Raw genomic sequence first — 27,026 nt, 5'->3', positions numbered from 1 at the left:
ATGGGCGCAAGGAGTGCCGCCCCACACAGGGGTGTCCCCGGTGTAGGGGAGCCCCACGCGCAAGGAGTGCACCCCGTAAGGAGAGCCGTCCAGCGTGAAAGAATATGCAGCCTGCCCAGGAATGCACCGCACACACGGAAAGCTGATGCAGCAAGATGATGCAACAGAAAGAAACACAGATTCCGGGTGCCACTGATAAGGATAGAAGCGGTCACAGAAGAACACACAGCAAATGGACACAGAGAGCAGGCAACGGAGGGGGGGGAGCGGGGAGAAAGGGGGAGAAATAAATAAAAAATAAATCTTTAAAAAAAAAAAAAACAACTGCAATGCAAGAGAAGTAACGGATCAGCGGTGTGATTCAGCCACATATATTACTGTAACTGACAGAGACCCTTCTTTCCATCTCGTAGAAACCACTGACTAACTTCCTATGCATGGGCTTTCTAACTATAATCTCATGACAGTCCTTAAGGTAGATTTTTTTTTTAAACTTGATGTTATAAATGAGTTCCCTGGAGATCAGAGAAAATTATGTGTCCAAAGCTAATAAAGGGACAGAACTGGGTTCCAAACCCAGACCCGTCTCACACCGAAGAGGAAGCCCTTTCCAAGCCTCTGCTGGTGTCAGCCCCTCTACCTGGTCTCCCCCACCCCACTCATATACACACGCCACAGTCTCACCCAATTGTCTCCCTCCTCGAGAGGGCCTCCTGAGTGCCCCCAGGACCACAAAGCCAGACCGACAGCATGCACAAGGGGAGTGTTTGATAATGGCACAGTTCAGTGTCAGCCCAGGTGTGACGCGTTCCCCGCTCTACCAGGAGGCTTCTCTGCCCCATTCCCTGCTCCTCCTGGCACTCCTTCCCCATCTCCCATTTCTAGCACTTCTATTCCAGCACTTTTATTACTGTCATTTTTTTTCCTCATAAAGAGAAAATACATGAAATAAGTTCCCTGAGAGCAAGAACCTTAACTTAATCAAATTTGTACCAAGGGTGCCCAAATTTAAATGAGTGCAGGAAACAGGCGGTCAGGGTATTCCTCTCAGCTCTGCCCTGCGTGAACAGACAAGGCACTTCGCTGTGTGGACCTGGCTCCTCTCGTGTAAAATGAAGGGCTGAAAGAGCATGATGTCAAAGAGTCCTTTCCGGGAGTGAGGGGGAAAATGTTTCCAGAGTAGAGGAAAGAAATGGCCACCCACCCACAGACTCTGGGCCCTGACAAGTGCCCACCCTCCAGGACAGGGGGTGATCTCTCCCTCCTGGGCCCTCACGGGACCAACCCGGGCTGCCAGGCTCTGTTCTGTTCTGTTCCAGCAAGCTCCCCACTCACCCAGCCTGCCTCCTCCCGCTAAGGGAAGAAGCCGCTGGAGCGTGCTGATTTACCAAGCAGTATGTTCCACCCAGGCATGACACAGAAACTACCCTCGAGAGGATAAACTCCATGCCCAAGGTCACACAGGCTATATGTAACAGAGCCTAACTTCAAAGCCGCAGGACCCTCAGGCTACAAAGGTTCTGCTTAAAATTTAAAATCAAACACTAACACTTGAACCTGTGCACTTGAAGCTGGAGACTCAAATCTTTTTCAAAATGATATAGAAGTTCGGGGGCAGAAGGTCAAAAGAAAAAAGTCCTGGCAAATGAGGCTCTTACACTGTCAACTCACCCCTGAGTAAATCTTTCCTCCTCCTAGCCTGAAATCTCATCACTCTTAATCCTCGCCAGATTACAACACAGTCACTCTCCACCTCTTAGCCGGACGTCTCACTGTTATCACTGGGGGACAGCCAGGATTCTGCTTCTGATCTTTTTTTTGCATGCCCCAGACAAGGTTGGATTAAGTCCCAGGCTTAAAGCCTATTTTCCAGCTGAAGACAACACAAACACAAGGTCAGAAGACTGAAATGTTGTTAAAGTACCAAATGCCAAGAAAAATCCCAAGGCACCCAACCAAGATACCCAAAGTGAAGCAGAGAAATCATCCTGCAGCTGCAGCCTGTGACTCCATCACTGCTGAGGGCTCTTCATGCCAGACCTTCTAGAACCTGGCCTGCCATTTCGGTGAATCACTGCCCTTTGCAGCAGCTGAAACTACAATTAAAATTGTGAAAAGGTGATTTGCCAGGATTTCATAGAACTGAAGTGCCACAGTTTAGGGACTGTGAAAAGGATTGAGGTGTTAGGGGCTTTTCTTCCTTTAAGGTAAAACTCACATAACAAATAGATCATTTTCAAGTGTACAGCGCAGTGATATTTAGTATATTCACAAAGTTGTGCAACTATCACCTCTATCATTTCATCACCCCAGAAGGAAACTCTGTTCCCACTGAGCAGTCACTCCCAAGCCCCCTTCCCCTACCCCTGGGCAACCACTAATCTGCTTTCTATCTCCAGAGATTTACTTATTTGAGATGTTCCATATAAATGGAATCACACAGTCCGTGGCCTTTTGTGTCTGCTCTCTTCCACCAGCATGATGCTTTCAAGGTTCAGCATGTTGTAGCGTGTATCAGAACTTGATTCCTTTTCATGGCTAAGAAATATTCCATTGCATGGATGTGACCACGTTTAGTTTATCCCTTCATCGCCTCGGGGCCACTGAGAATAGAGCTGTGATGAACATTCATGTACAAGTATTTGTTTGAATACCTGTTTTCAATTCCTTAAGGTACATGCCTAGGAATGGACTGCTGGTCCATATGGTAATTGTGTGTTTAACTTTCCGAGGAGCCTCCAGGCTGCTTTCCACAGCAGCGGCACCATTTTACATTCCAAGCTGAGTTTTCAAGGCCAAACAAGGCCTTCCTAAACGGCAGATCTCAGGTTCCCTCAGTAGGCCTCTTCCTGCTCTGCTCCCTCCCGCCTCCTCCCCGCAGACCCAGCAGGTAGCTGCTGCTTAAACATTCCAATTTCACCCCGAGGGCAAAGGTGAGCCAAAGCCAGAAAGAGAGTGCTAAAAACTGGCTCTGGAGAACAACTTATTATAAAGTGCTCTCCGAAAACCTCGTCAGGTCAGTCTGCAGGATTGTGTTCCGGTTGCTGGAATTTTTTTCTTCAAATTAGATAATTCTTTCAGTTCATCTGAATTCATCTTTTTGTTAAGAAGGCCAACGTGGTTATTTACTTAATGGTGAAATTTGTTGCAATGGACAAATTTCTTACCATCCACAAACACAATCGGGAACTGAAAGTGCATGACTGCAACCTCCCAGGCAACAGGCAATCTTGGCTCAGTACCTACCAGGAGAGTTCAGGACCTCCCAATTGTAAAATCAAATTCCTCGTGGTTCAGGAGGGACTGCAGCCTGACTAGAATGTTCAAGTACTTCAGTTGTCTGAATCGAGTTAAACCTGCTGCTACTGAGTTCTGCACTTCTCTGGGGCCTTGAAGGAAGAATTCCCCCAGAATTAAGTGAGCACAAATGTGAAGATCTGTGGACGTTAATATCCATTGGAGCCTGTTTCCCATGTACGAGGTCCTGGGTTCAATCCCTGGTTACCTCCTTAAAATACGTGTGTATATATATATATATGTATCCATCAGAGACACAGAGGGCTGTGATCACAATGGCTGGCCTTAGAGGAAGAGGCCAAGGAGACACAGGGAGTCCTGGGTTGGGAGGCTCCTCCGGGGGACGTTCTGACTTGAGTCTAGGGCTGGCCTGGGTGTACGCTTTCTACTTCCAGCAGATACTATTTTCACCCCAAGTCTTTGTCAGTCACAATGCAGGGAAATGGCTGATGAAGCAAGTGAAGGGCTGTATGTGGCAGAAAACATACGGCAAACGCTCAGGCTTGAGTTCCAGTTCTGTCACCTACCACCATGTGACCTTAGACTACTCAGTACTCATCTGTATAATCAGAAGAATTAAGGGCCAGCACAAAAACAAAAGGGATTCATTAGTGAAGCCCAAAATAAAAAGCTAGAAAAGTCAAAGCATCTAAAATAAAACTCGTGCCTCTTAACCAATCCTGCTTGTGCTATCAAAACAATCCCTTTGAAGTGAGGGTCAGTAAACTTTCTTTAAAGAGACAGATGGTAAATATTTTCAGACTTGTGGGCCATATGGCCTCTGTGGCAACCACTCAACACTGCCAGTAGAGCCTGAAAGCAGCAGTAGGCAATATGTAAACAAATGGGCATGGCTGAGTTCCAATAAAACTTTACTTAGAAAAACAGGCAGAGGGCCAGATTTGGCCTACAGGCCACAGTTTGCTCAGCCAAAGCCTCCTAGCGCACCACTTATCCCACAGTGAGAGCAGGCTGGGAGCATTGCTCTACCACACATTCTGATGGCATCTTTGGATAATTTGCTGTAAGCTCCGTGGTCTACATCTACAGATGAAGCAAATTCTAATGAATGTCATGGAGGAGTTTCGCCATCAGCACATCAATTAGTCTGTGTTATCCAGAAAAAACTGCACATCTTCTTCCTCCCTGAACTCCTGAGCTAGACCTACTTCGATCCAGGGGACTATACTCTACATATTCAGCCTTGTTTCCTCCATTACGTACCCTCTGTTGAGCACCAAAGTAATATTTTTAGGACCGTATCTGATCGTGTCAATCCCCCACTTAATAAATCAGTTTCCCCTTAGCGTTCCAGAGAACCATCCGTAGCAAGATTCACCAGCCCTACGTGCCTTGGCCCTGACCAGCTCTTCGTCAGTCCACCTAACCCTCCCCGCACTGCCCACATCACAGCCCTGCTGACCTCTCTGCGGGCGCGCAAGCACGCGGTATTCACAAGCCTCACTGCAAGACTTTCCCTGCACGCTGCTCTCTCTAATTGGAGACACCTGTCCCTCAAGCATTCCACTAACATGGGGCTACATTTCAGGGTTCAGGAAGGCAAGTCCTCACCCAGGAACCTTGTGCTAATCCACTCGTTCCCCTCTGGACTCAGTGTGCCCCACCTGTGCCCCCACCGTGCTCTGTGGTTACCTCCATCACAGGAAGTATCATTATTTTGTCCTGTTGGTTACTGAGCTGCCTCTCTCTATAAGGCCCCTGGAGAATATCCAGGGCTTCTCCTGGCTTCCGGAGGAAATCTTGTTCTGAATTGGATTTCTCTCGAGAGTCTTCCAGCACCCATCTTGGAGGTGTCGATGTCCATGTGGACTTCTTGCCAAGTTCCAGATCCACCTATTGATTCCCTATCTTACTTGCCTGCTTCACTGGCACCTGTCCTTGAATGCTTTATAAATATAGTCGGAGAATATAAATTCACAGTGTATTACTAGTAGATGATCCACTCTGAAGATCATCTTTAACTCAAGGTCTACTCTCTGGTATATAATGACTCACTCTAAAGAAATAGACATAAAAGTGTTATCATAATAGAGGACCTATTTCATAATATAATTATGAGAATTAAATTAAATTAAATTAACTATCACTTAGAATATTGTCAGCACTTATTAAGTACTATCCCATGCGTGTTGGGTAAGTAAATCAATAAGTAAATAGATAAACACTATTTTACTCTGAAAGTCCCAGACACAAATCCAGGAGTTTTCAAGCAGCATATCCTGAAACAGATAGAGGCACCCATAGGTCAAGCATTGAGAGAGTTGATCTGCTCAAGATTCCCCAACACCAGTGAAAAGAAAGGAAAAGAGAAAAGTAGTAGGAGCTATGGACTGAAAAGGAGTGACTACATGCTTAACAAAAATAGAACATCAACATTCAGAAAAACTGCCACATCCAAAATACAACGGGAAAGCAACCATATTAACCTTCGCAAAAGAAAACAGCATCTGATCTATAGGGCAGATACTGCCCCTTGACTCAATCAGCACTATTCCAACTCCAGCATGGCTTTCTACACATTACAAGACAGAAGACAAAAATGACACTTCCCAGAATTCCTTGCAGTCTGAGTATAATCTAGCATCTGAGAGCAAACACACACACTAAGACTTCCAGGGCAAAAGAGCATGATAATGTCTGGGCTGTGAAATTCCTGAAAATGCGGTGACAGGGGTTCTGCACAAGAGCCCAGTCAGTCCAGAGGTTCACAGGTTGCTAAACAGACAGTGCCACATTTTTCTCACCCTCATGCCCATCAATCTTGCAAAAAGATATGCAACAAAAATACTAGACTTATTTTGGTATCTGTTTCCCAAGTAACATTATGGATCTACTTTGAAATCATGTCCTATTCCTAATTACACTGAGGAACAAGTATCTGTGAACAGAGAAAATCTGTAAAAAGGTACTTGAATCCAGAAATGCTTCCCGGCACAGTCAAAGGCAGCAGGCTCACCATCACGGCCCATAACTCTCTGGAGGAGAAAGAAGAAAGATGACTAATTTTATTCGAATTCCGCGTGGAAGAGGCGCTGCTCTCTGGATGAACTCAAGCTAATGATTCATTTAGCAATTATTGGAAGAGTTATTTTTCTTTCAACAGATGCTTTGCTATTTCTGAAATAATTTGAAATAAATCGTTTTACTGTGCACACAGCAAGGCACTCCTGGGCATTTATCCTTAAGAAACGAAAACTTATGTCCACACAAAAATGTGTGCATAAAATAGTAAAGCTGCTATGGAAAACAGGCAGTTCCTTAAAAAGGTAAGCACAGAATTACAGTATGACCCGACAATCCCACTTCTAGGCATATCCCCCAAGGAACTGAAAGCAGGCAGATACTTGTACACAATATTCATAGCAGCATTATTCCCAATAGCCAAAAGGTGGAACAACCCAAACGCCCAATAGTAAAATAAACAAAGTGTGGTTCATCCATGCAAAGGAATATTATTCAGCCATAAAAAGGAATGAACTTCTGTTCCATGCTACAGTATGGATGAACCCAGAAATCATCATGCTGAGTGAAATAAGCCAGTTCCAAAAGAACAAACAGTGTATGAGCCCAAGAATTGTATGGAATGTCTAGAATAAGCAAATTTACAGGGACAGAAAGTAGATTAGAAATTACCAGAGGCTGAGGTGAGGGGGAATGGGAAGTTATTGCTCAAAAGGGTAAAGAGTTTCTGTTCTGGATGATGAAAGCATTTCATAATGGAAAGTAGATGATGGTAAGACAACATTATAAAAGTAATACCACTAAATTGTAAACGTAAAAATACTGAAAAGGGCAAACAAGAAAAAATTCTGTACATAAATGTCTCTATGAGATGTATTTATAATAGCCAAAAACTAGAAACAACCCAAATGTCCTTCATGGGTGAAGGATAAGCAAATTGTGGTACATCACACTATGGACTAGTAGTATTCAAAAACAAAAAGAAAGAAACTCTTGAAGCACGCGACATGGATGGATCTCAAAGGCATCAGGCAGAGTGAAAAAAGCCAATCTCAAAAGGTTACATACTCTGATTCAATTAACATGCTCAAAATAATCATGATGGAGAACAGACCAGTGACCAGTGATTGCCAAGTTAGAAGGTGGGTGTGACTATAAGGAGGCAGCATGAGGGAGTTCTTTGTGGTTCTGTATCTCAATTGTGTTGGTAGTTACACGAATCTACACATGCGATAAAACTGCATAGAAGTATACACACATACACAAATGAGTGCATGTGACATTGGTGAAATCCAAATAAGGTCTGGGGACTGTGCCAATGATAATTTCCTGGATTTGATATTTTATTGAAGCTTTGGAAGATTCCCCATTGGGAAAGCTGGGTAAAAAGTATATGAGATCTCTCTGTATACTATTTCTGCAAGTTCCTGTGAATATATAATTAGTTCAAAATAAAAATATTTTAACAAAAAATAAATAAATCATGCTCAAAATCTTAATATACAAAACTAATAAAACCAGAGCTTCCATGAAGCAGGATAGTGTTTAGCTCTCAGTCAGCCAGACTACTGCTTCACCCTCTAATGGTGACTGCAGAGGTACCTTGTAAATACTGAGGTGGAATCTGAAAGTTGATGACTCAGACTGCTCATTTGCATACCCACAATACCCTTGCACATAATATAATCCTTTCAAGTTTAAAAAGAGTATTTCTTTCATTTCCACATTTCTAAGTATGAGAATTTAAAATACAGAATTCCTTGTATGAACTATAGACAATAAATAGCTTTTGGTGGGTGATAAAAAGCCACCATTAGTGCAATAGGTGCTGCAGTTATTGAAGAAATGAGTTACAGGAAATGGTAGTATACTCTGGTTTCTCTTCAGATCGAATAAATCTTTCGCCTTTTACTAAAGATTTCCGTGGAGAGAAACAAATCTGAGCTATCAGTTAATTTTTTGAGGCCCTGACTCAGGGCTATCACGTTGTGTGAATGATAGACAATATTCTTTTAGAAGGCATCAAGACTTGCAGTGGTCTTCCCCAGTCTTTGTTACCATTGGCATAGGTAAAATTTCAGTAAGGTTCCCAAAACTGCAAGTTGTCTTTGTTGGTCACACTGGTGAAATTAGTGGTTTAATTGATGTGATAAATGTTAGAGTCACTTTTAAGACCTTCCTTACCTCTGCATAATCAGGGCTCAAATGTTCTGTAAAAACTGTAACCTACCTCCTTAGTGTATAGCTGAAGCTCAACTCCTAAGGGTCCTGTATTCAGCCACATGTTTGGAGACTTCTGGTTCCCTGATGCCAAAGAGAGGTCTCAGAATCTGGATATTGCCACATCTGCTTGGAGTGGCCCTTCTGTAAAAGGTAGTGGTATGAGCTCCTAAAAGGAGACTTCATCCAGCACACAAAATAGACTGGTATGGGCTCTTTTCTATACATGCCTAATAAATGCTTAATAAATGCCTATATATGTGATAGAATTTGGTCTGAGATCTGCTTTTATAAAACCATGGAGCAAAATTATCAGGGAATAACTAACCCTCACCAACCTCAAACTTTTTACCAGCTATTGAAAGTGGCTTCTGTCACAAAGAAGCCACCCTTCACCATCTCCCTCGTGTCCCATGATCTTGCTCTTAACCTGCTTCTGCTTCTAATTTCCTTTTTTAAAGAGACTTATCAACTGTCATGTCATGATTTTTAAAGGTAATAATCTTCTTAAGAATGTTGACAGGCACCACTTTCAGGGAATGCAGAGAGAGAAGGAAGTGTTTCCCCTCCTCCCCACTTTCCTTTACCAACCCCCAAACTTTCAGCTTCAAGACACTGTTCAACCTGCCCTCAGCTGAAATAATGCCTGCATGTTCTTTCCTCATAATCCCATCAGAACATTTACATAGAACACTAATCTACCTCACAGGAAGGGATATTAACATTGAAAGTGCCCTAACAGGAATTCACAATCAAGAAGGGCTCAGTTAGCATTTGAAGTGTCCTAACCAAAAAATCCGAGGCCCAGAGAGGCTACAAATGAAGTAATTTCAGTATTTGTATCTAAGGCTGCACCTGAGAGTTTATTAAGAAATATTAGAATTTTTTTTCTCTAATGAAAAGAATACTGTTCAACATACATGGTGGATTAGGCAATACCCTTCTAAGGATGAAACATAAAAAGCCTGGAGCCTGGCCACCAAAGCTTCCAGGAGAGTGGCCCTGGGTTTGGCACTCCCTTTGGTTCTTTATCCCTGCCCCTGATAAGACTTGAAAACAGCTGCTCCAGCTGACAAGAGAAGGACATCAGCCCCCAAGGAACCTTTCCTGCCAAGTGGAGTACCTAAAGAGAGAAGAGAGGCTTCACAAGCTTTCAGGACGAGGTTCAATGACAGGTTTTGTACCTGCCTACTAATAAATGTTAGAACATGTGGCAGAATTCAGATCTAGACTCTTCCACTATAACATTTGTTGTAACTCTTTCCTTATAACATGCCTCTCTTGGTGGCAAGATTGTGGGAGAGAAGACTCCTACCCACCTCCACTTGCCAGGGAGGTTACCAAAAGAACCTGATTTTTGTTGAACCAAATAGGCTTTGGTCAGGTCAACAGGCAATCCTACTCTTCAAGGCTCAGCTCAAGTTCACCCCTCCAGGGAGCTTTCCTTGGTCATTCCAAGGTTAGAAACTCTCCCAGCAACTTTTAGCTATGCCAGCCACAAGCACACATACAGTGACATTAAGTCTAATGCCATTGCTAATTTTCAGCCAGGACACACAAGTAGGGTCAGTTGTCCTGACTGTGTACAGCTGACCTGTACACAGTTCATCAATGCCCCTGGTGTTCCACTTCCTAAATATTTTGAGTATTACCTCTATAAAGGCTATAAGCCTGCCTGGCATCCTCACACAGAGTAGAAGCTTCTGGAGAGGAGAAGTCATGCCTCCTGCATCCCTTTAACCTACATCACCTATTTCAGCCCGGGGCACGCAACAGAAATGCAGATACTATGCAAATACTTATTTGTAAACTGACTGGTTTGTGTCTGAGAAAAATTCTGACCACCCTAAACCTATTATCACCACATCAGGATTTTACTAAGTATGCATGTGGAATACCTCTCCCTGTCACATCACCCCGGCTCTTTCTCAGACACGCACACAAACACACACAAGTACTTGACCTCCTAGTTTTGCTAGAGCTAAACTCTTGGTTCTAATTTAAGCTTATTTTCCCCTGACTTCTTCAGAGACCTTTAAAATGAAGCAAATAATATTTTCCATGAACTGGTGGGTTTAAAAGAGAGAGGAGTGCAAGGTACTTGGTGGCTAAGAGTTAATTAGCAAGTTCAATGTTTACTCATTATCGTTGCAGATCCTATTTTTACTTAAAGCAGAGAACTACACTACCCACTCATATCATCACTGGGAAATCACTATCACCTCACTTTTTTCCAATAGCTGCAAATCTTAAACATAGCAAGAAAGAAATCCAGCCGGGATGAGATTAGACAAGAGACAATGTGGCTGATGACCAAAGAGTAGAAGTTCCTTGTGTTAACACAATGAAATCAAACCCACTGTGGGCTAATGAGCCCTCCTTCTGTCATTAATCCAGGGGTTTCTTGGCCCTACAGTTTGGGGACTCTACGACCTACGTTTTCTTTGCCAGGAGGGGCTGGCACAGAGCATGAGAATCTGCCTCTCTGTGAAAGGGCAAAGCTGTATAAAATCCAATTTTCTGCTAATAAGAACAGGCTGAAAATCCACACGCACAGTCAAACCACTTATTAATCTGCTCCTATCAGATGGAGGGAGGCACAGATACCACAGGAACAGTATAATAACCTCTGAGCAGGACGCAGCTTAATGAAAACGAGGTGAGGCTTAACCTCTCTAAACTCCTGCAGTTTAGACACATGAAACAAAGCAAACATTGCCACAGTATCGATCCTTTACAAGAAGTCCTCTACTAGAAATAAGCACGTTCAATAACGCACACTTTATTGAAAACCTACTATGTGTCAAAAGGGAGGCTGCAGGAGACTGCAGAGATGAAATTCCCCTCACGTTGGGCATTCACGGAACTATAACATTGCGCAGGTGCAGGGAAGGGCTTGGAATAGGACTCAGAAGGGAGAAAGTGACGCTGGGGATGATGAGGGGAGAGGAGTCAGAGAAGGTTCCAAGGCAGAGACGGAGCGTCCTCGAGCAGAACGCAAGTGCACACGAGTCAGGCAGATGTATCACAGGCAGGACACCTGGGCCCCCACAGGGAATGGCAGGCGACCCTGCTCCTGGTAGCACAGGGTGAGCGCAAAGGCCTGAGGCTGATAAAGCACTGTGGGGCCAGTTAACCGATGGAGTTGAATGTCAGGCTAACAAGTCTTGGGCTTTATAAGAAATGGGGAGACACGAATGGGGTTTTGAGCAATATCCTGAGATAAACATTTCAGGATAGTAACTCCAAGGGTACAGAAATTTTGACAGAGAAAAGAGAGAGTCAAGACAGGAAAATCAGTCAGGGGGCTCCTGAAAGAATCCACAGAACAAATGACAATGGCCTGAAATCCTTCACTGAATGTCCACTGCCCTCCAGGTAAGGTCTAAACTCCATATAAGGCACCCAATAGCTTTTATGATCTGGCCCCCTTCTATCTTGTGTGCCCATCCCCCACCAAACCCCCAACTCAACCTTCCAGCCAAGCTGAATAACTCTCAAATCCAGGTGCTTATCCTTATGCTTGCAATTTACCCTTTGACCTGTCTCATCTCCCCTCCCCTCCTCATCTTCTGCCTTCCCCTTCCCCACCCGTCTCCCAACCAACACCTTAGCCTCAATGAGAATCTACTCCAACTAGTTTGGGTTAAATGCACCTTCTGTTTGGATATGCCCCCAAGAGATGGCTGCTGTGGCAGTTTGAGATCATTTTATGAATTCCAAATGGAGAAATATGATGCTTGTAAACTAATATATTTTGTAAACTCTGTGTATAATACCCTTTGATTGCATTAAACACAGCTGAGCAGCCTTTGATTAGATTACCTGTTAGGACTGCTGTCAGGCTTTTTACTGGATTATGTTAGTGAGGCTTGACTCAAGGTTGAGTCACTGGCCCCTGGCTGGGTCTGACATAAACGTAATCACAGAGAATGACTCCTTGAGACAGACACAGAAGAGAGAGCTCTGCATTTTTTATCCTGCCATGTGACTGAAAGGAGATGACTCAAACAGCTGAGGCCCCAGGAAAAGAAAAGCCACAGCTGAACTTGGAAAGAGAGCGAAACAGCAGAGACTAATATAGAAAACCCTAAGACACATGCCCCTTGCCAGCTTGCCCCTGAAATTGGGAAGAAAGTGGAGCAGCTGCGCCTGAGAGAGGAAGTCTGGAGAGGAAGGAGAGACCGGGCAGAGATCAGCTGCCATCGTGCTTCAACATGTGGCAGCCGACATCGGTGAGAAAGCCCCTCAGACAGTGCCTCAGTTTGGACTTTTCATGGCATTGGAACCGTAGGCTTTTACCCCTAAAAAAATTCCCATTATAAATGCCAACGGATTCCCGGTACTTTGCATCGGCAGCCCTTTGCAAACTAAAACAGCTGCCTTTAGCACCACTTACTTCACTTTCTCAAAATCACTTTCCCCCAAAATTCAGAGCCCAGTGAGAACCGAGACAGAGCCTGGGACATCTCAGCAGCCCCAGCACCAAGCACATTGCCTAAAAGTCTCTTAAACCAGAGACACTCAATGAATATTTGTTAAATGAATCAAAACAGAACTTGGTTGTTTTTCTAAAGTATTGAAATACAGTGGGATTCATAAACTGACCAAATCTTAAAATTTGTATATGCAAAACTTTATGCACTAAAAACAGTGTGTATTTTAGGGAAGTGTCTCTGTTATCTCTGAGTCCAATATATAAGCAGTCAAGCGTCTCTTCCTTTTCTTTACTCCCTAACCCTCTGACAGGCACTATGAAGTCCTCTGACTCTACTCTCAAAAGAACTGCTTATTTACAGGTATGCCCCAGATTCAGAAACCTGCCACAGGAAAATGTGTTCTCAGGAAAGAAATTTAGAATCGATTACTTGTAGCACTCATAAATAATAACCCCTTTCCATACTTAAATATTTTTCTGCAGATTATTATTACCTTGCCAGATAGTAGAACCAGCAATTCTTAACTTCAAAGCAAGGAAATCACCAACTATTGAAGGGAAAAAAAAAAAACCGTAACCATAATATTATATATTGAGCATCTTTTCTATATCAGGCACCTACATGGATGGGTTTTTTATGTCCACCATCTCTTTCTTCATAACCTGCCTTTCTCATATTCTAAATAAGGCTGAGGCTCAGAGGAGATAAATAATTTTCCCAAATGCAGCAAAGTCAAATTTGAACTCAAGTCCATCCAGTTCCCAAGCTTGTGTTCTTTCCATTATGCCAAGTACCTCAAATCAGAAATGAAAATAAAAGGGAAAAATCAATGACAATACAACACAGCATAAAGCTTGATTCGGGTCCTACCATCTAGAAATAGGTTTACTACATCAAACAAGAAACCTAAGCACTAAAATGTTCTCTTTTATCTGCTTGGCACCACTAGAAAGAACACTAACAAGAAAAAAGAGAAGGGGGACAGCCAAACACCAAGGCAGATAATAGTCAGAAATGGAGAGGTGCTGGGCTCAGACATATTCTGTCTAGTACACAAATGCTCCAGGAGGTCACTGGAGCCTGTGTTATGGGAAAAGGGGCACTCAGTCTTCCAAATGACTGGAGGAACAGATGTTCCAAAACTGGATGCAAATGTCACAGCATATGGAATCTGAACAGCCCTTGACAGCTGCACCTACACAAGCACTCCACCATATCCAGCATTTCTGCAATTGCAATCAGCTTTACACCAAAGAAATTATAAGGCTTAAAGGCACACCCAGGGTTGGGTATAATCCTCAAAACCCTAACATCAAAAATTGTAGGACTGGCGGCCAGCCTAACACCCTTCCACTGTCCTAAAGGAAACTTCACTCGAGTCACCATCTCCCTAACACATCCTCCTCTTTCTAATCAGACTGCACCCCTCTGCAACAACATCTCCTCTACTGATGGTCTTGCCAAATCTTACTGTGTGGGTGGGAGCTGTGTACTCCAGAAAAACATGTTCTTAAAGTTAACCATTCATGTGGTTGAGAACCCTTTGTTAGGAGGACCTTTGGATGAGGGTCCTCCAGTTAAGACGTGGCCCACTCAGGATGGGTCTTAATCCTAGTATGGAGTCCTTTATAAGCAGAATGAAACTCAGACAGAGATAAACAAAAAGCACAGGGAACATGCAGAAGCTGAAAGTCAGTGGAATCCAGGAGAAAAGGAAGGAGCCAGGAGAGGTTTGCCATATGCACTGCCATGTGACAGAGGAGCCCAGGACAAAGGATCACCAGCAACCAGCCCCAGAATACCAGTCTTTGGGGAAAAAATATCACCTTGATGACACCTTGATTTGGATTTCTCCTATCCTCAAAGCCGTGAGGCAATACATCCCCATTGTTTATGCCAAACCATAGTATGAGCAATAAGGAAACTACAACACCTACCCACACTTTGGAGCTCAGTTGGAGGACAACGTCCTCCCAGAAGCAGTTGTGCGGGCTTGTGCCCATGACATCTGCTCTGACTCTAAGTCCTGTCCCACTTAGCATCAACCCATGTGTCAGTCAGATATTCCCAAACACACACTTAGGACTGATGCATTTTACTACCACGTTGCAACCTTGCACACTGTCATACATTTTTTTCCTTTAGTTAAATTCAATGCAATACTCACCCACCCTGTATCAGGCACTATGGATACAAAAACAATTCAGTCTCAGCCCTGCCTTTGTAGGACACACAGTCTAGGGGGAGTGGGGATGGATAATAAAAAATAAATCTGTACAAATTATTTTGTCATAAGAGAAGACAAGATATGAGCCAGAACACTGCTATCACATCACCCTGTTTATTTCCTTCCTAACACTCGTCTTAATCTGTGACTATTTATGTTTGTGCATTAATTTAGTGTCATCTCTCCCACGAGGAGAGACTAGGATTGGAACTTCATGTGCCTGCTTCACCACTACGCCCCCAGCAGGCACAAAAGCAGGCTCATTAAAACTTGCCTTTGTGGAAGGAAATAAAGAGATAGGGAGGGAAATGTCAGGAATGAGGAGCACTAAACCCAACGCAGAGCCAGGCAATGCTTCGCTGGCAGGGAGACACCTGGGCTGAGGTCTGAGGAGTAAGGGCCAGACAAGGAAAGGGTGAGGCACAATTCAGACGAGGGGGACAGGATGAGCAAAGGCAAGCTATGGTAAAACGGCACAGTAAAGCAGGGAGGGGAAAATCGCTTTAAAAACACCATAGGGGGAAGTGGACTTGGCCCAATGGATAGGGCATCCATCTACCGCATGGGAGGTCCGCAGTTCAAACCCCGGGCCTCCTTGACCCATGTGGAGCTGGCCCATGTGCAGTGCTGATGCGCGCAAGGAGTGCCCTGCCACGCAGGGGTGTCTCCGCGTAGGGGAGCCCCACGGGCAAAGGAGTGCGCCCCGTAAGGAGAGCCGCCCAGCGTGAAAGAAAGTGCAGCCTGCCCAAGAATGGCCCCACACATGGAGAGCTGGCAGAACAGAGTGACGCAACAAAAAGAAACATAGATTCCCGGTGCCGCTGATAAGGATAGAAGCAGTCACAGAAGAACACACAGCGAATGGACACAAAGAGCAGACGATGGGTTGGAGGGGAGAGGAATAAATTAAAAAATAAATCTTTAAAAAAAAAAAAAACCACCATAGGGAAGTGGATGTGGCTTAAGCAAATGGGCTCCCATCTATCATATAGGAGGTCCAGGATTCAATGCCCAGGGCCTCCTGATGAAGGCAAGCTGGCCCATGTGGTAAGCTGGCCCACATGGCGTGCTGGCCTGTGCAAAGTACTGACCCGTGCAGGAGTGCTACCCCGCATGGAAAGCTGGCGCAGCAAGATGATGTAACAAAGAGACACAGAGGAGAGACAATAAGAGATGCAGCAGATCAGAGAGCTGAGATGGCACAAGAGAATGATCACCCTCTTATACTCCAGAAGGTCCCAGGATCAGTTCCCAGAGCCACCTAATAAGAATACAGGCAGACACAGAAGAACACACATTGAATGGACAAACTGGGGCGCAGAGGGTGGGGGAGGGAGGCCCAGGGGGGAATAAAATAAATCTTAAAACAAAAACAAAAACACCTCCATAGACGAGGAGCAATGGAGGGCACCTCTGTCCCTCAGGGATCATTTGGTAATGTCTGGAGACCTTTTTTTTTGGGGGGGGGGGCATTTTTGAATGTCACCACTTTGCAGGGAGGGTGCTCCTGGCATCTTCTTGGTAGAGGCCAGGGATGTTACTAAACATCTTACAGTTACAGAATTGCTCCCCACAACAAAGAATTATCTGATCTAAAATACCAGTACTGCCAAATAAATAAATCTTTAAAAAAAAAAAAAAGAAAAGAAACATTTGCAATTGGATTCAACATATGAAAATTCAATTTGCATCCAACTTTCATGGACCTATCTGGAGGGTGGAGCAACCTAATTGTGGCAAACCCCCCAGGGCAGGCAAACGTGGGCCTTACAGCTAAGTGCAGAACCAGGGTTGGAAAAGGGGGGAGGCAATCCCAGAAAATCAAAATGGAAATCAAGATAGACTTGTTACAATTCTAAGCAAGTTATGTCAGTTGTCAAAGCAGAAGAATATCAGTGTAGGCAGTGACCTATTTAGAAAGGAATTGTCTTCCTAAGATTCATTTGTAAGTTGGGTGTTCAGAACTTGGAATGTAAGTAATATTTTATTTCCCCAAGCCAGCCTGCAAAAGCTGACTGAACTTAAAATATACCTAACGTACTACACACTTAGAATAAAACAGGAAAATACAGTGCTATGGTATCATTTTTAAAACCTATCAAGGCTTAGAAAAACAGACATGTAGCTTATCACTAGCCTTGACATGAACCCTAAACCATGATCTGGAGCCCAAACCTTCTGGGATCCAACTCCTTGCTCAAACCGGCTCCTGGAAAACTGAAAGGGGAGGAATGAAGAAGCTGGCCACAAAGGGAAAGGGGTTGTGGTGGGAGAAAAAGGTAGTCTAGCATCTCTCAAGTGGAAGCAGACGCTCTGGTACCTACCCTGACACACTCTAAAAGAATGGAAGTGCTTCCTGTCACATCTAGAAGGGTACAAGGTGACAAGCCAACATGCTGCCCACTACCTAAGGAGACAAAACCAGCTGCACAAGGTAAATGAGCCAGCCTAGTGCCCCAGCAGTACCAGGAGAAGAGGTGAGGGAAATACCCATCACCTGCTCTGCAGCAGGGTGGATGACCAGGGACACTTAAAGAGAAAAAGGAAGCAATTCTTATAATTGCTAACAGCTGTGGGAGGGGGGCAGATCCAGGGCTTGATTCTAAAAGATAAGGGCAAATCAAGAAAAAGCTTCCTGAACTTTACAGAAGCACAGTCCCTACTAATTGATGAGGTTACATAATCAGATGTTTGGTACCCTCAGAGGCCAGCAGGGGACAAAAAGATAGAGGGCAGGGAATGACTCTCCCAACACAGGGTGCACACACATCTTACAACAGAAAAGTGTTGCTGAATACTATCCGTGGGTCCACTCCAACGACAAAAGTGATGCCAAGTATTGAAACAGTCTGGAAATGGAGAAAGTTTATCAGTTATCCACTTCGTACCTTCTTTAATCCTCCAAATAAAGTGTCCGTCTCCAGCTCAAATTCTTGGTCCAGTTCCTCTTCATGTTCTGACAAGAAAAACAGTCCCCATTAGTCACAATGCTAAACACAGCTGGGCTGACTTAAAACCAGAAGCACTAAAAAAACTGGAATAGGTCCATGGAAAAGCTGCCTGTGGACTAAACCACAGACAGGGAAGCATGCCACACTCCTCTACCTTCCTCTCCAGTTTTCTGTGACCTCGTTCCTGGAAAGACGCTCTGGGCCTGATGGAAACGTCCCCTTCGTCTTGTAATAATGGTCACGAAAGGAAAGGGGACCGAGAGAAAAAAACATCCAATTCAGAGAAACATGGGAGGGGTTAGTGCAAACACCACACTCGTGCAGGTAGTTAAAACATTTATAAGGGAAGTGGCTCAACTGATAGAGCATCCACCTACCATATGGGAGGGTCCAGGGTTCAATACCCAGGGCCTCCTGACCCGTGTGGTGAGCTGGCCCATGTGCAGAGCTGCCTGTGTGCAAGGAGTGCTGAGCCACACAGGGGCGCCCCCGCATAGGGGTGCCCCATGCGCAAGGAGTGCACTCCGCAAGGAGAGTCACCCCACATGAAAAAAAGCACAGCCTGCCCAGGAGTGGCACCGCACACATGGAGAGCTGACGCAGCAAGATGATGTAGCAAAAAAGACGCAGTTTCCCAGTGCCACCAAGGGTGCAAGCAGACACAGAAGAACACACAGCGAATGGACACAAGAGAGCAGACAATGGGGGGGGAATAAAATAAATCTTTTTAAAAAATAATAAAACATTTATAAGAGCTCATGCCCCAATATAAGGGGATCACAAACACATTCTATAATACTAACAAGATTATATAATGGAATATACTGATAGTAGCATGTTTGTAAGTAAATAACACAACAAAAGATATAGGGGAGCGGTTCAGTAGTTTAAGTGGTTGAGTGCCCACTTCCCACATACGTGGTCCTGGGTTCTATCCCCAGTGCCTCCTAAAAACAAACAAGAAAGTAAATAAATGAAAAAACCAACTCGGGGGAGCTGGTATAGCTCAGTGGTTGAGTGCCGGCTTCCCACATACGAGGTTGTGGGTTCAAACCCTGACACTAGTATCTCAAAAAAAAAATCTTCCTTCCACTACTTCTTGAGGGTATGTGATACCCAGGCACAGGGAGACACTTAGGGTGATTCAGAATAAGAGCAGCATGGCTCTTGCACTCCTGGGGCTTTCCGCACACTGCAGAAGATGGACAAAGAATTAAGACTTCACAGTACGGGGACGGGTGCCGTGGAATGGGATTAAGGCGTGCTCTGGGGAGTGAGTTTAGATGCCCATGGGTGCCCAGCAGGCAGCTAGGCCGGTGTAGGTGGAGCTAAGAGTGCCCACACCTGGAGACAAAGACTTAGGAGTCTGAAGACACAGAGTACAGAGATGGGAAAAGGAAAAGACAGTGCTCATAGGTCCAAGAAACAGACAAAAACCACAAGAGACTAAAAAAGGAACTGTCCAGAAAGGTCAAAGGCAAACCAGGAGAGTGATGTACAGACAGCAGAACCATGAAATGATGCTGGCCTCAGAGCAGGCTGGGGTGGCGGCGGGGGAGGCACTAGATGCAAAGAGCAGCCCAGCCCCAGCACCCAGGCAGCAGGGCCCAGGAACAGAGAAGGCGGCGCTGGCTCCGGCCCCACTGGCGCCCGTCCAGGGAGCCCTATTCCCACTGCATCCACGCGTGCCGCGAACCGCCACGGAGGTGACTGCGTGGAGTGTGGGCCCTCTCGGGAGGCCACGCACATGCCACGTTTTGCCTGTGCTACACTGCGCACAGACAAGGGTCTGAGGGAGTGGTCAGCAAACAAATAGCCAGCTGTGACACTCCTACAAAGTGACAGAAACCCCTGGATTTATTAATGCAAAGAGAGTGGAACCCTCTCTGCCTCTTCCCTCTTCTGTTTTGGCTTCGCTTTCATTTTCAAAAATGCAACGTCTGGAAACATCACAATTACGTAGAACTGAAACAAAGCAAAAACTAAGTTTTGGAGGTTTTTTTTCCCTTCTTCCTTTTTAAGAGAGTATATTCAGGAGCAGTTGAGAGCCACACACCAAGAGTCAGACTTCCTGAAGCTGGACCATATCACCCTCTAGTGGGAAAAAGGGACCCTGTGCAGACAGAAAGGTTATGATGAAATCCTGTAGCCTGAGGTCCAATAGAAATACAGTATGAGGCACATATATAACTTCTAAAATTCTAGAAGCCACACTTTAAAAAGGAAAAAAGGTGACAATTTGAGCAACTTTTATTTATCCAAAATATTATTTCAACATGTAATCAATATTAAACAATTATTAACAAGTCATTTTACATTCCTTTTTTTCACACAGTCATCAAAATCCAGCATGCATGCATCTCCATGAGGACTAGCCCGTTAGGACGTGCTCGTTAGGCACACTAATGGGTAGAGCAGCAGACAGCACGGCTCTAGACTAACAATCCCCCCCTCAGAAGTTCTATAAATTATCCCACACGATTTCTTGACACAAATGAATACTATATGACATATATTTTTAAATTGCAACAAATTAAATCCACTCTGACATTTTCATGACCCCTTTGAAAATCACTGTCTTCAGATTGTCTTAAAGTAGCTGAAATTTCACAGCTGCAGAATTTAGTTGCTAAAGGAGAACAGAAGCTGAGACCCTGTAGCACAAAGAGCGACAACCCTTGGAACTGCTCTGATTATACCTTTTTAAGTAGGGACACATTATCGTCAGCCTTTGGGCAGAGCTGGATTTTTCATCACAACTCAAATAACAGCCAAATAACTCAAATACAGCCAAGCAAGAGGGTGCTACGAACAAAAGGAAGCATCTCTCTCCACACAGGACTGACAGGCAGAGCCAGCTCTTTTTTTCTAGAAGCCCTAGTCCCGTTTCCCAAAAGTCAGTGCTCCGCAAAACTGCCTGAGAGCATAGAAATGAAGCAATTTCTGCTGATGAGTCCTCATTACTGTGTCAGCAGTTGGTTCTTTCCCCCAACAAAAGGATACATCCAAGCCCCATCCTACCTACAGAGTGAGAGGATTTGCATTTTAATCGCAGCCATAGAGCTGAGGTGGTAAACCACTTCCTTAAAACATCTAACTACCCTACTCCTTTCACCCTAAACATTTTGAAGGGAAATTAATCCTGAGGCGGGGTAAGGTAATTAGATGGCAATAATCAGGAGGACGAGGAAGCACTCACGCACACCCCTTAGTCTCATTCAAGCCACTGTCAGGGAGCTCACCCAATCACGGTATAATGGGCCCTGCTATTTCTATGCATTAGAAAAATTCCAATCAGCTCCTACCGATTCTTTCTCTAGGAAACCAGTGGGTACAGCAGAGTGTAGTAGTAAATGACAGAAGAGAAGGGGCACAGATGAGATGGGCTTCTAAGGATAGGAGAATTTAATGATAAGCAACTCTCAAATATCCATGTGCAGATTATTCATATAGAAGTGAAGTGGGCTGAAAAGACACTGTTTTTCTCCTGACAGTCTCGAGGCGTGGAGGCTCCTTCTCTCCTCCTCTCCCCCAATTTCCACTCCCAGGAAATCAAAGAGTGAATCAGCAATAACCCAGGCAAAAGCGAATCAGGTATGTAAAGAGGATGCAAAATGATAAACTGCATAGATGGACTCCAAGCCTCCTAAACAAGACGAGCAGGGCAGAGCATCTGCCAGGCACCTAAGGAATTCTGAGCTCTAACAAGGCAGGCCGCCAGGTGCACAATTTGCACGGGAAACCTTAGGGCTTCTGGGTGAGGTAGAGGCAGCTCCCGGCTGGGATGGGAACTCTCAAGCAAAGGCTCTGTGTGCAGCCTTTGAGTGGGATCCAACATGGAGCACTGGCTGGGGGCGCTGAGAGGAGGGGAGGAGTTGTGAGTGTAACAGAGACCCTCAAATACCCCCCCTACCCCCAAGTCACTGTGAGAGGTTTATTAAAAATAGTACGCAAACAGACTCCTTGGAAGCCAATACTTCCCTCACCGTAAGGACCAGTGTCCACGACCAGCAGAAAATGCCTGAGAGGAATGGGTGCTGGGGACTTGGAACCCCACTAGAAAGGTGGTGATGTGAGTATCCAAGACTGCTGGGACTGGACAAAGGCAACAAGGAGATCAAGGTCAACTCTCATGTGGAGCCCAGAGCCTTAGCTGTGCTCAGCACCTGCTACTGACGCTGGCCATCAAGACAGGCTGTCAACTCCCTGGCGCCTGCAGCAGCTGTACATGTATGTAGGTTGACTGAAGGGCCCCCGGGGGACCTGCCCATAGGCAGCCAGGTCACTTGGTTCTAAGGTCAAGGACAGGACCATCTTTGTTTCCCCACCTAAGCCCAAGCCCTCCAGAATTGCCAGCCATCTTGCAACCAAATTCCTCTGGTCATAAAAGCAAGTAGGAAAATTTTCAACCTAATTAACAAAATCCACCCCCCACGAGAGGTTAGTGTGTTTTGCAAACAATGTACAAGAAATAATTAATCTATGAGTGAGCTGCTAAATCCTTTTCTCATAAACTAAGATTAGAGATGAAGAAATCCACTGGAGCATATAGGAACAAAGGAAAGGTAGAAGGTGAATCCTCTCAACTAAGAGTTGTATCCCACTTTAATAACTCTATCTAAGAGCAAAGAAATCGAGGTGGCAATTCAAATACTTTGTTCCATAAAAACCAATTTCTCTTTAAATATTAAGCCTCCCTGGTGTCACAGAATTTATTTAGGGAAATATTAACTACCAATCACTTAAGATTAAAAACTTGAAAATAAAGTACCTGTGAAATGAAAGCACAAATCAATGAAAGGATAATTCCAGTTATAAAAATGTCATTAAGTTCAGGAAACAAAACTGGTGAAGGTTATAAAACAATGCCACTGTATTTAATATCATTTGTACACTTTAAAATGGGCAAAAAGATTTTATGTTATATACATTTTACAATAAAAAATGTTAAAAAACGTCATTAATTGCAACTTTTCGGGAAGGTGGCTCCTGCACAAAAGTGTGTCCTGGGCTCTGTAGAGTCAAAAGCATCTAGGGTAGTTACTGCTCTTTTGAAAGCAGAAGAACTTATGAATAAATTCATGAGATGGTTCTTTGAAGAAAAGAAAAAACTCAACAAACAGACAAACCTTCAGCAAATCTCCTAAGATAGGAGAAGTGAGACACAATGGGAATTCAAGCCATTGTAAGAATATGATGTGGAATTGTACATTAATACATTTGGAAATTTCAATGAAATAGAAAAATACACATTATTTTAAAAGACGTAAAAGTAGAACACCTACTCTCCAGTTCATCAGACTTACCCAGGACAACTAACAAAAGGATAATGACAGACTACATCTACCCCAAAAAACAGAATATCTGTAACAGCAAGCAAGACAGTTCCATCCATGTAATGTAAGGCTCCTCTCAATTGGAAGAAGAGTGGGCATCACCATTCCAAAATCCTCAAGAATGAGGAACGAACAAACATAATGGGGAACACAACTATGGACCAAAGTAGACATTATTATTCTAGTAATGGAAGAACTTGTAACACTGATATAAAGACAGTAGTCAGCAGAGATTCTCAGTGGAGGGAGAGGGAAGAATAGGCGTAAATGGGGCATTTTTGGAACACTGGAATTGTTCTGCATGATTTTGCAATGACAGATACAGGCAATTATACATTTTGTCAAAACCTATAAAATCATGTAACATGTACACCATAACATGAACCATAGGTCATGATTAGTAGCAGCGCTTCAATGTGCATTCATCAGCTATAAGAAAGATACCACACTAATGAAAGTTGTGATTAATGGGGGAAAGTGGGGGGGTGGTATATGGGAATCCCCTATATTTTTGATGAAACATTTATGTAATCTAAAGAAGCTTCTTTAAAAATAAATTTAAAAAGAAAAAAAAGAAAAAGTAGACAACCTAAGTAGAACAATAGCCCTGTACAGTGTAAGTCCTAAAATTAAAGCCCGATACTATCTGCTGCATTGGCGCAGGATGGAAACGGAGGGCTCTGAATGGACTGACTCCAAGTCCCCATCCTGTGCCTGCAGAGAAGGTCCCCCAGTCACACAACCTTCCTTACCAAGGGGACCAGGAACAAGTTCCTATTTATCCCTGAGCAGTGTTTCACTTCTCTGCCAGCCAAGCACATCTCCCACAGTAAAGGGGCAAGGGGCAGCCCCATGCTCTTGCTATTTGCAAAGCCTGCCTCCCACCGCCGCCAGGTGTTCGCTCTGTTCCCAAGTGCACCCCCGTGTGACCCTGCATGGTGTGCAGTGTCTTCCTCCCCTGGGGTTGTGAGTATATGTGACTAGTAAACTGCTGCGATTTATCTGTCCAGTGCTGGGGGTCTTGTTTTCGGCCATCCCCGTAAGTCCAGGATGGAAATCCCTCCCTCGCCAACAGAAGTCTCCCAGAGAGAAACCATACTTAGATAAAACTTACAAGGGAATGACATCAAACTCGGATTGTAGGTAATTCATATACTGTTTAAAGAGTTTCAAAACGTGAAGAAACAAACAATGGAAAGCTTCCCCATTCATTTTATAAAACTAACAGAAAGGTGACTTTGAGATTTGAGAATGAAACAAAAAATAAAACTATAGACTAACATACAGAAACAGGTATTTAAAAAATGAAAAAACTTTGGCACAGTGTATTTAAAAGTATATGGTGGTGGTAGGCTTCTCATAAGAATTCACATGGTTTGCTATTAAAAATTGATCAATTTAAAATATATCAAACTGAAGCAGGCTAGTAAGATGGGGAATTAATAGACAGATCTGGAACCTGGCAGAGAGAGTCCATGTGGACATCAGTAACCCCCAGGATGGCTGCTGGAGGACCCTCCCCAAGACTCTGCCGTCCAGGACAAAGACTTCTGCTGGGAGCAAGGAAAAGCCCAGATGTTTCCTAGGGACTTTATTATTGGGTCCTCACTGGGGGATTGATGGGTGGGATAATCAATCAAAACAGCAAACACCTGGAACCCCTCTCTGCCATTAGCAAAGGGGTGGAATAATAAATAGTTTATAAAGCAAACCGAAAGGTCTAAGAGCTCTCGCCCTGCTCTCTTGCCTCTGGACCCGTTCTTGTCCTCACTGCTGGGGATCTATAATCTATAATGGGGAACTGTAGCTTGTAAATCAGCCCTCTTTATCCCTTTTCACCTCCTTTCTCTCTACCTGGGGCTCCTGATCTGTTATTTTCTCCCATTTCTCTTCCCTCCCTACCTGAATAAATTACTGACCTAACTCACCTGTTGTGCTCTTGAAATTCATTTCTGCAGCATAGCCAAGAACCTAGATAAAATTCGGTAATAAAAAACTGTCTTCCACAGCAACTGGACCGTTCTACATTGCCACCAATAATGAAAGAGTGTTCCTACTTCTCCACACCCTCTTCAACACTTTTTTTCTGTTGCTTTGTTGTTTAAATAGCAGTCATTCTAATGGGTGTGAAATGGTATACCATTGTGGTTTTATTTATTTAATTATTTATTTATTTCTCTCCCCTCCCCCCCCCACCCCGGTTGTCTGTTCTCTGTGTCTATTTGCTGCATCTTCTTTGTCCGCTTCTGTTGTTGTCAGTGGCACTGGAATCTGTATTTCTTTTTTGTTGTTGTTGCATCATCTTGTTGCGTCAGCTCTCCATGTGTGCGGCACCATTCCTAGGCAGGCTGCACTTTCTTTCGCTCTGGGCTGCTCTCCTTACGGGGCGCACTCCTTGCGCGTGGGGTTCCCCTATGCAGGGCACACCCCTGCATAGCACGGCGCTCCTTGCACGCATCAGCACTGCGCATGGGCCAGCTCCACACGGGTCAAGGAGGCCCGGGATTTGAACCGCAGACCTCCGATGTGGTAGGCGGACGCCCTAACCACTGGGCCAAGTCTGCCGCCCCGCTGTGGTTTTGATTTGCATTTCCCTGGTGGCTAATGATGTTGAGCATCTTTTCATGTGCTTTGTGCCCATGTGTATATATATTCTTTAGAGAGGTGTCTACTGACATCTTTTGCCCATTTTTTAATTGGGTTGTTTGTCTTTTTGTTAAGTTGAAGGATTTCCTACTATATTCTGGATATTAAACCAGAATACATAAAGAAAACACCAAGTATTTTCTTGTATTGAGCAGGTTGTCATACTTTCATGATGAAGTCCTTTGAGACCCAAAAGTTTTTAATTTTTATGAAGTTCCATATATCTATTTTTTATCTTTTGCTGCTTGTACTTTGGCTATCAAGTCTAAGAAATCATTACCTAATACAAGGTCCTGAAGATGATTCCTATGTTTTCTTCTAATAGTTTGATAGTTCTAACTCTTCTATTTAGGTATTTAATCCAATTTGAGTTGATTTTTGTACATGGTGTGAGAGGTAGGAGTCCTCCTTTTTGCTGCTGGAGATCCAGTTTTCCTAGCACCATTTATTGAAGAGACTGTTCTTTGCCACTTGAGTGATCTCTGTCATCTTGTCAAAAATCAGCTGGCCATAAATATGAGGACTGATTTCTGAGATCTCAATTTGATTCCATTGATCTGTATGTCTGTCCTTGTGTTAATACCACACTGTTTTGATTACTGTTTGGCAGTTCCTCAGAAAGCTAAGTATAGAACTAACATATGACCCAGCAATCTCTCTACTAGGTATATACCCAAAAGAATTGAAAACAGAGACCCAAACAGATATTTTCACATCAATGTTCATACTAGGCATTATTTACAATGCCAAAAGATGGGAGCACCCAAGGGTCCATCAACAAATGAATGGATAAATAAAAGGTGGTATATACATGCAGTGGAATATTATTCAGCCATAAAAAGGAATGAAGTCTTGATATATGTGACAACATGGATGACTATTGAAGTTATAACACTGAATGATCTCACTGATGTGAAACAATTAGAAT

The 27,026-nt window shown here is 44.0% G+C and overlaps 1 protein-coding gene and 1 non-coding gene across 6 annotated transcripts in view; one reads left to right on the top strand and one right to left on the bottom strand.

The window, feature by feature from the left end:
- HHAT (hedgehog acyltransferase) overlaps positions 1 to 27,026 on the bottom strand; it is a 373,363-nt gene that overhangs the window by 323,652 nt on the left and 22,685 nt on the right. For 4 of the 5 annotated variants that reach the window (XM_058275157.2, XM_071207710.1, XM_058275159.1 and 1 more), the window contains one exon: positions 18,054 to 18,121. In XM_058275157.2, coding sequence (XP_058131140.1) covers positions 18,054 to 18,121 — 68 coding nt within the window. Of the gene's footprint in view, positions 1 to 13,431; positions 13,486 to 18,053; positions 18,122 to 27,026 lie in introns of those variants that run through there. The other variant, XM_071207711.1, reaches the window with a different exon arrangement.
- Positions 8,147 to 8,259, top strand: LOC111759929 (U5 spliceosomal RNA). Its single transcript, XR_002793770.1, has one exon. It is a non-coding gene; the product is annotated as a U5 spliceosomal RNA (small nuclear RNA).

This window comes from Dasypus novemcinctus, chromosome 13 (genome assembly GCF_030445035.2).
Source record: "Dasypus novemcinctus isolate mDasNov1 chromosome 13, mDasNov1.1.hap2, whole genome shotgun sequence".
NCBI lineage: Eukaryota > Metazoa > Chordata > Mammalia > Cingulata > Dasypodidae > Dasypus > Dasypus novemcinctus.
This window is presented reverse-complemented; position numbering and strand designations above follow the sequence as displayed.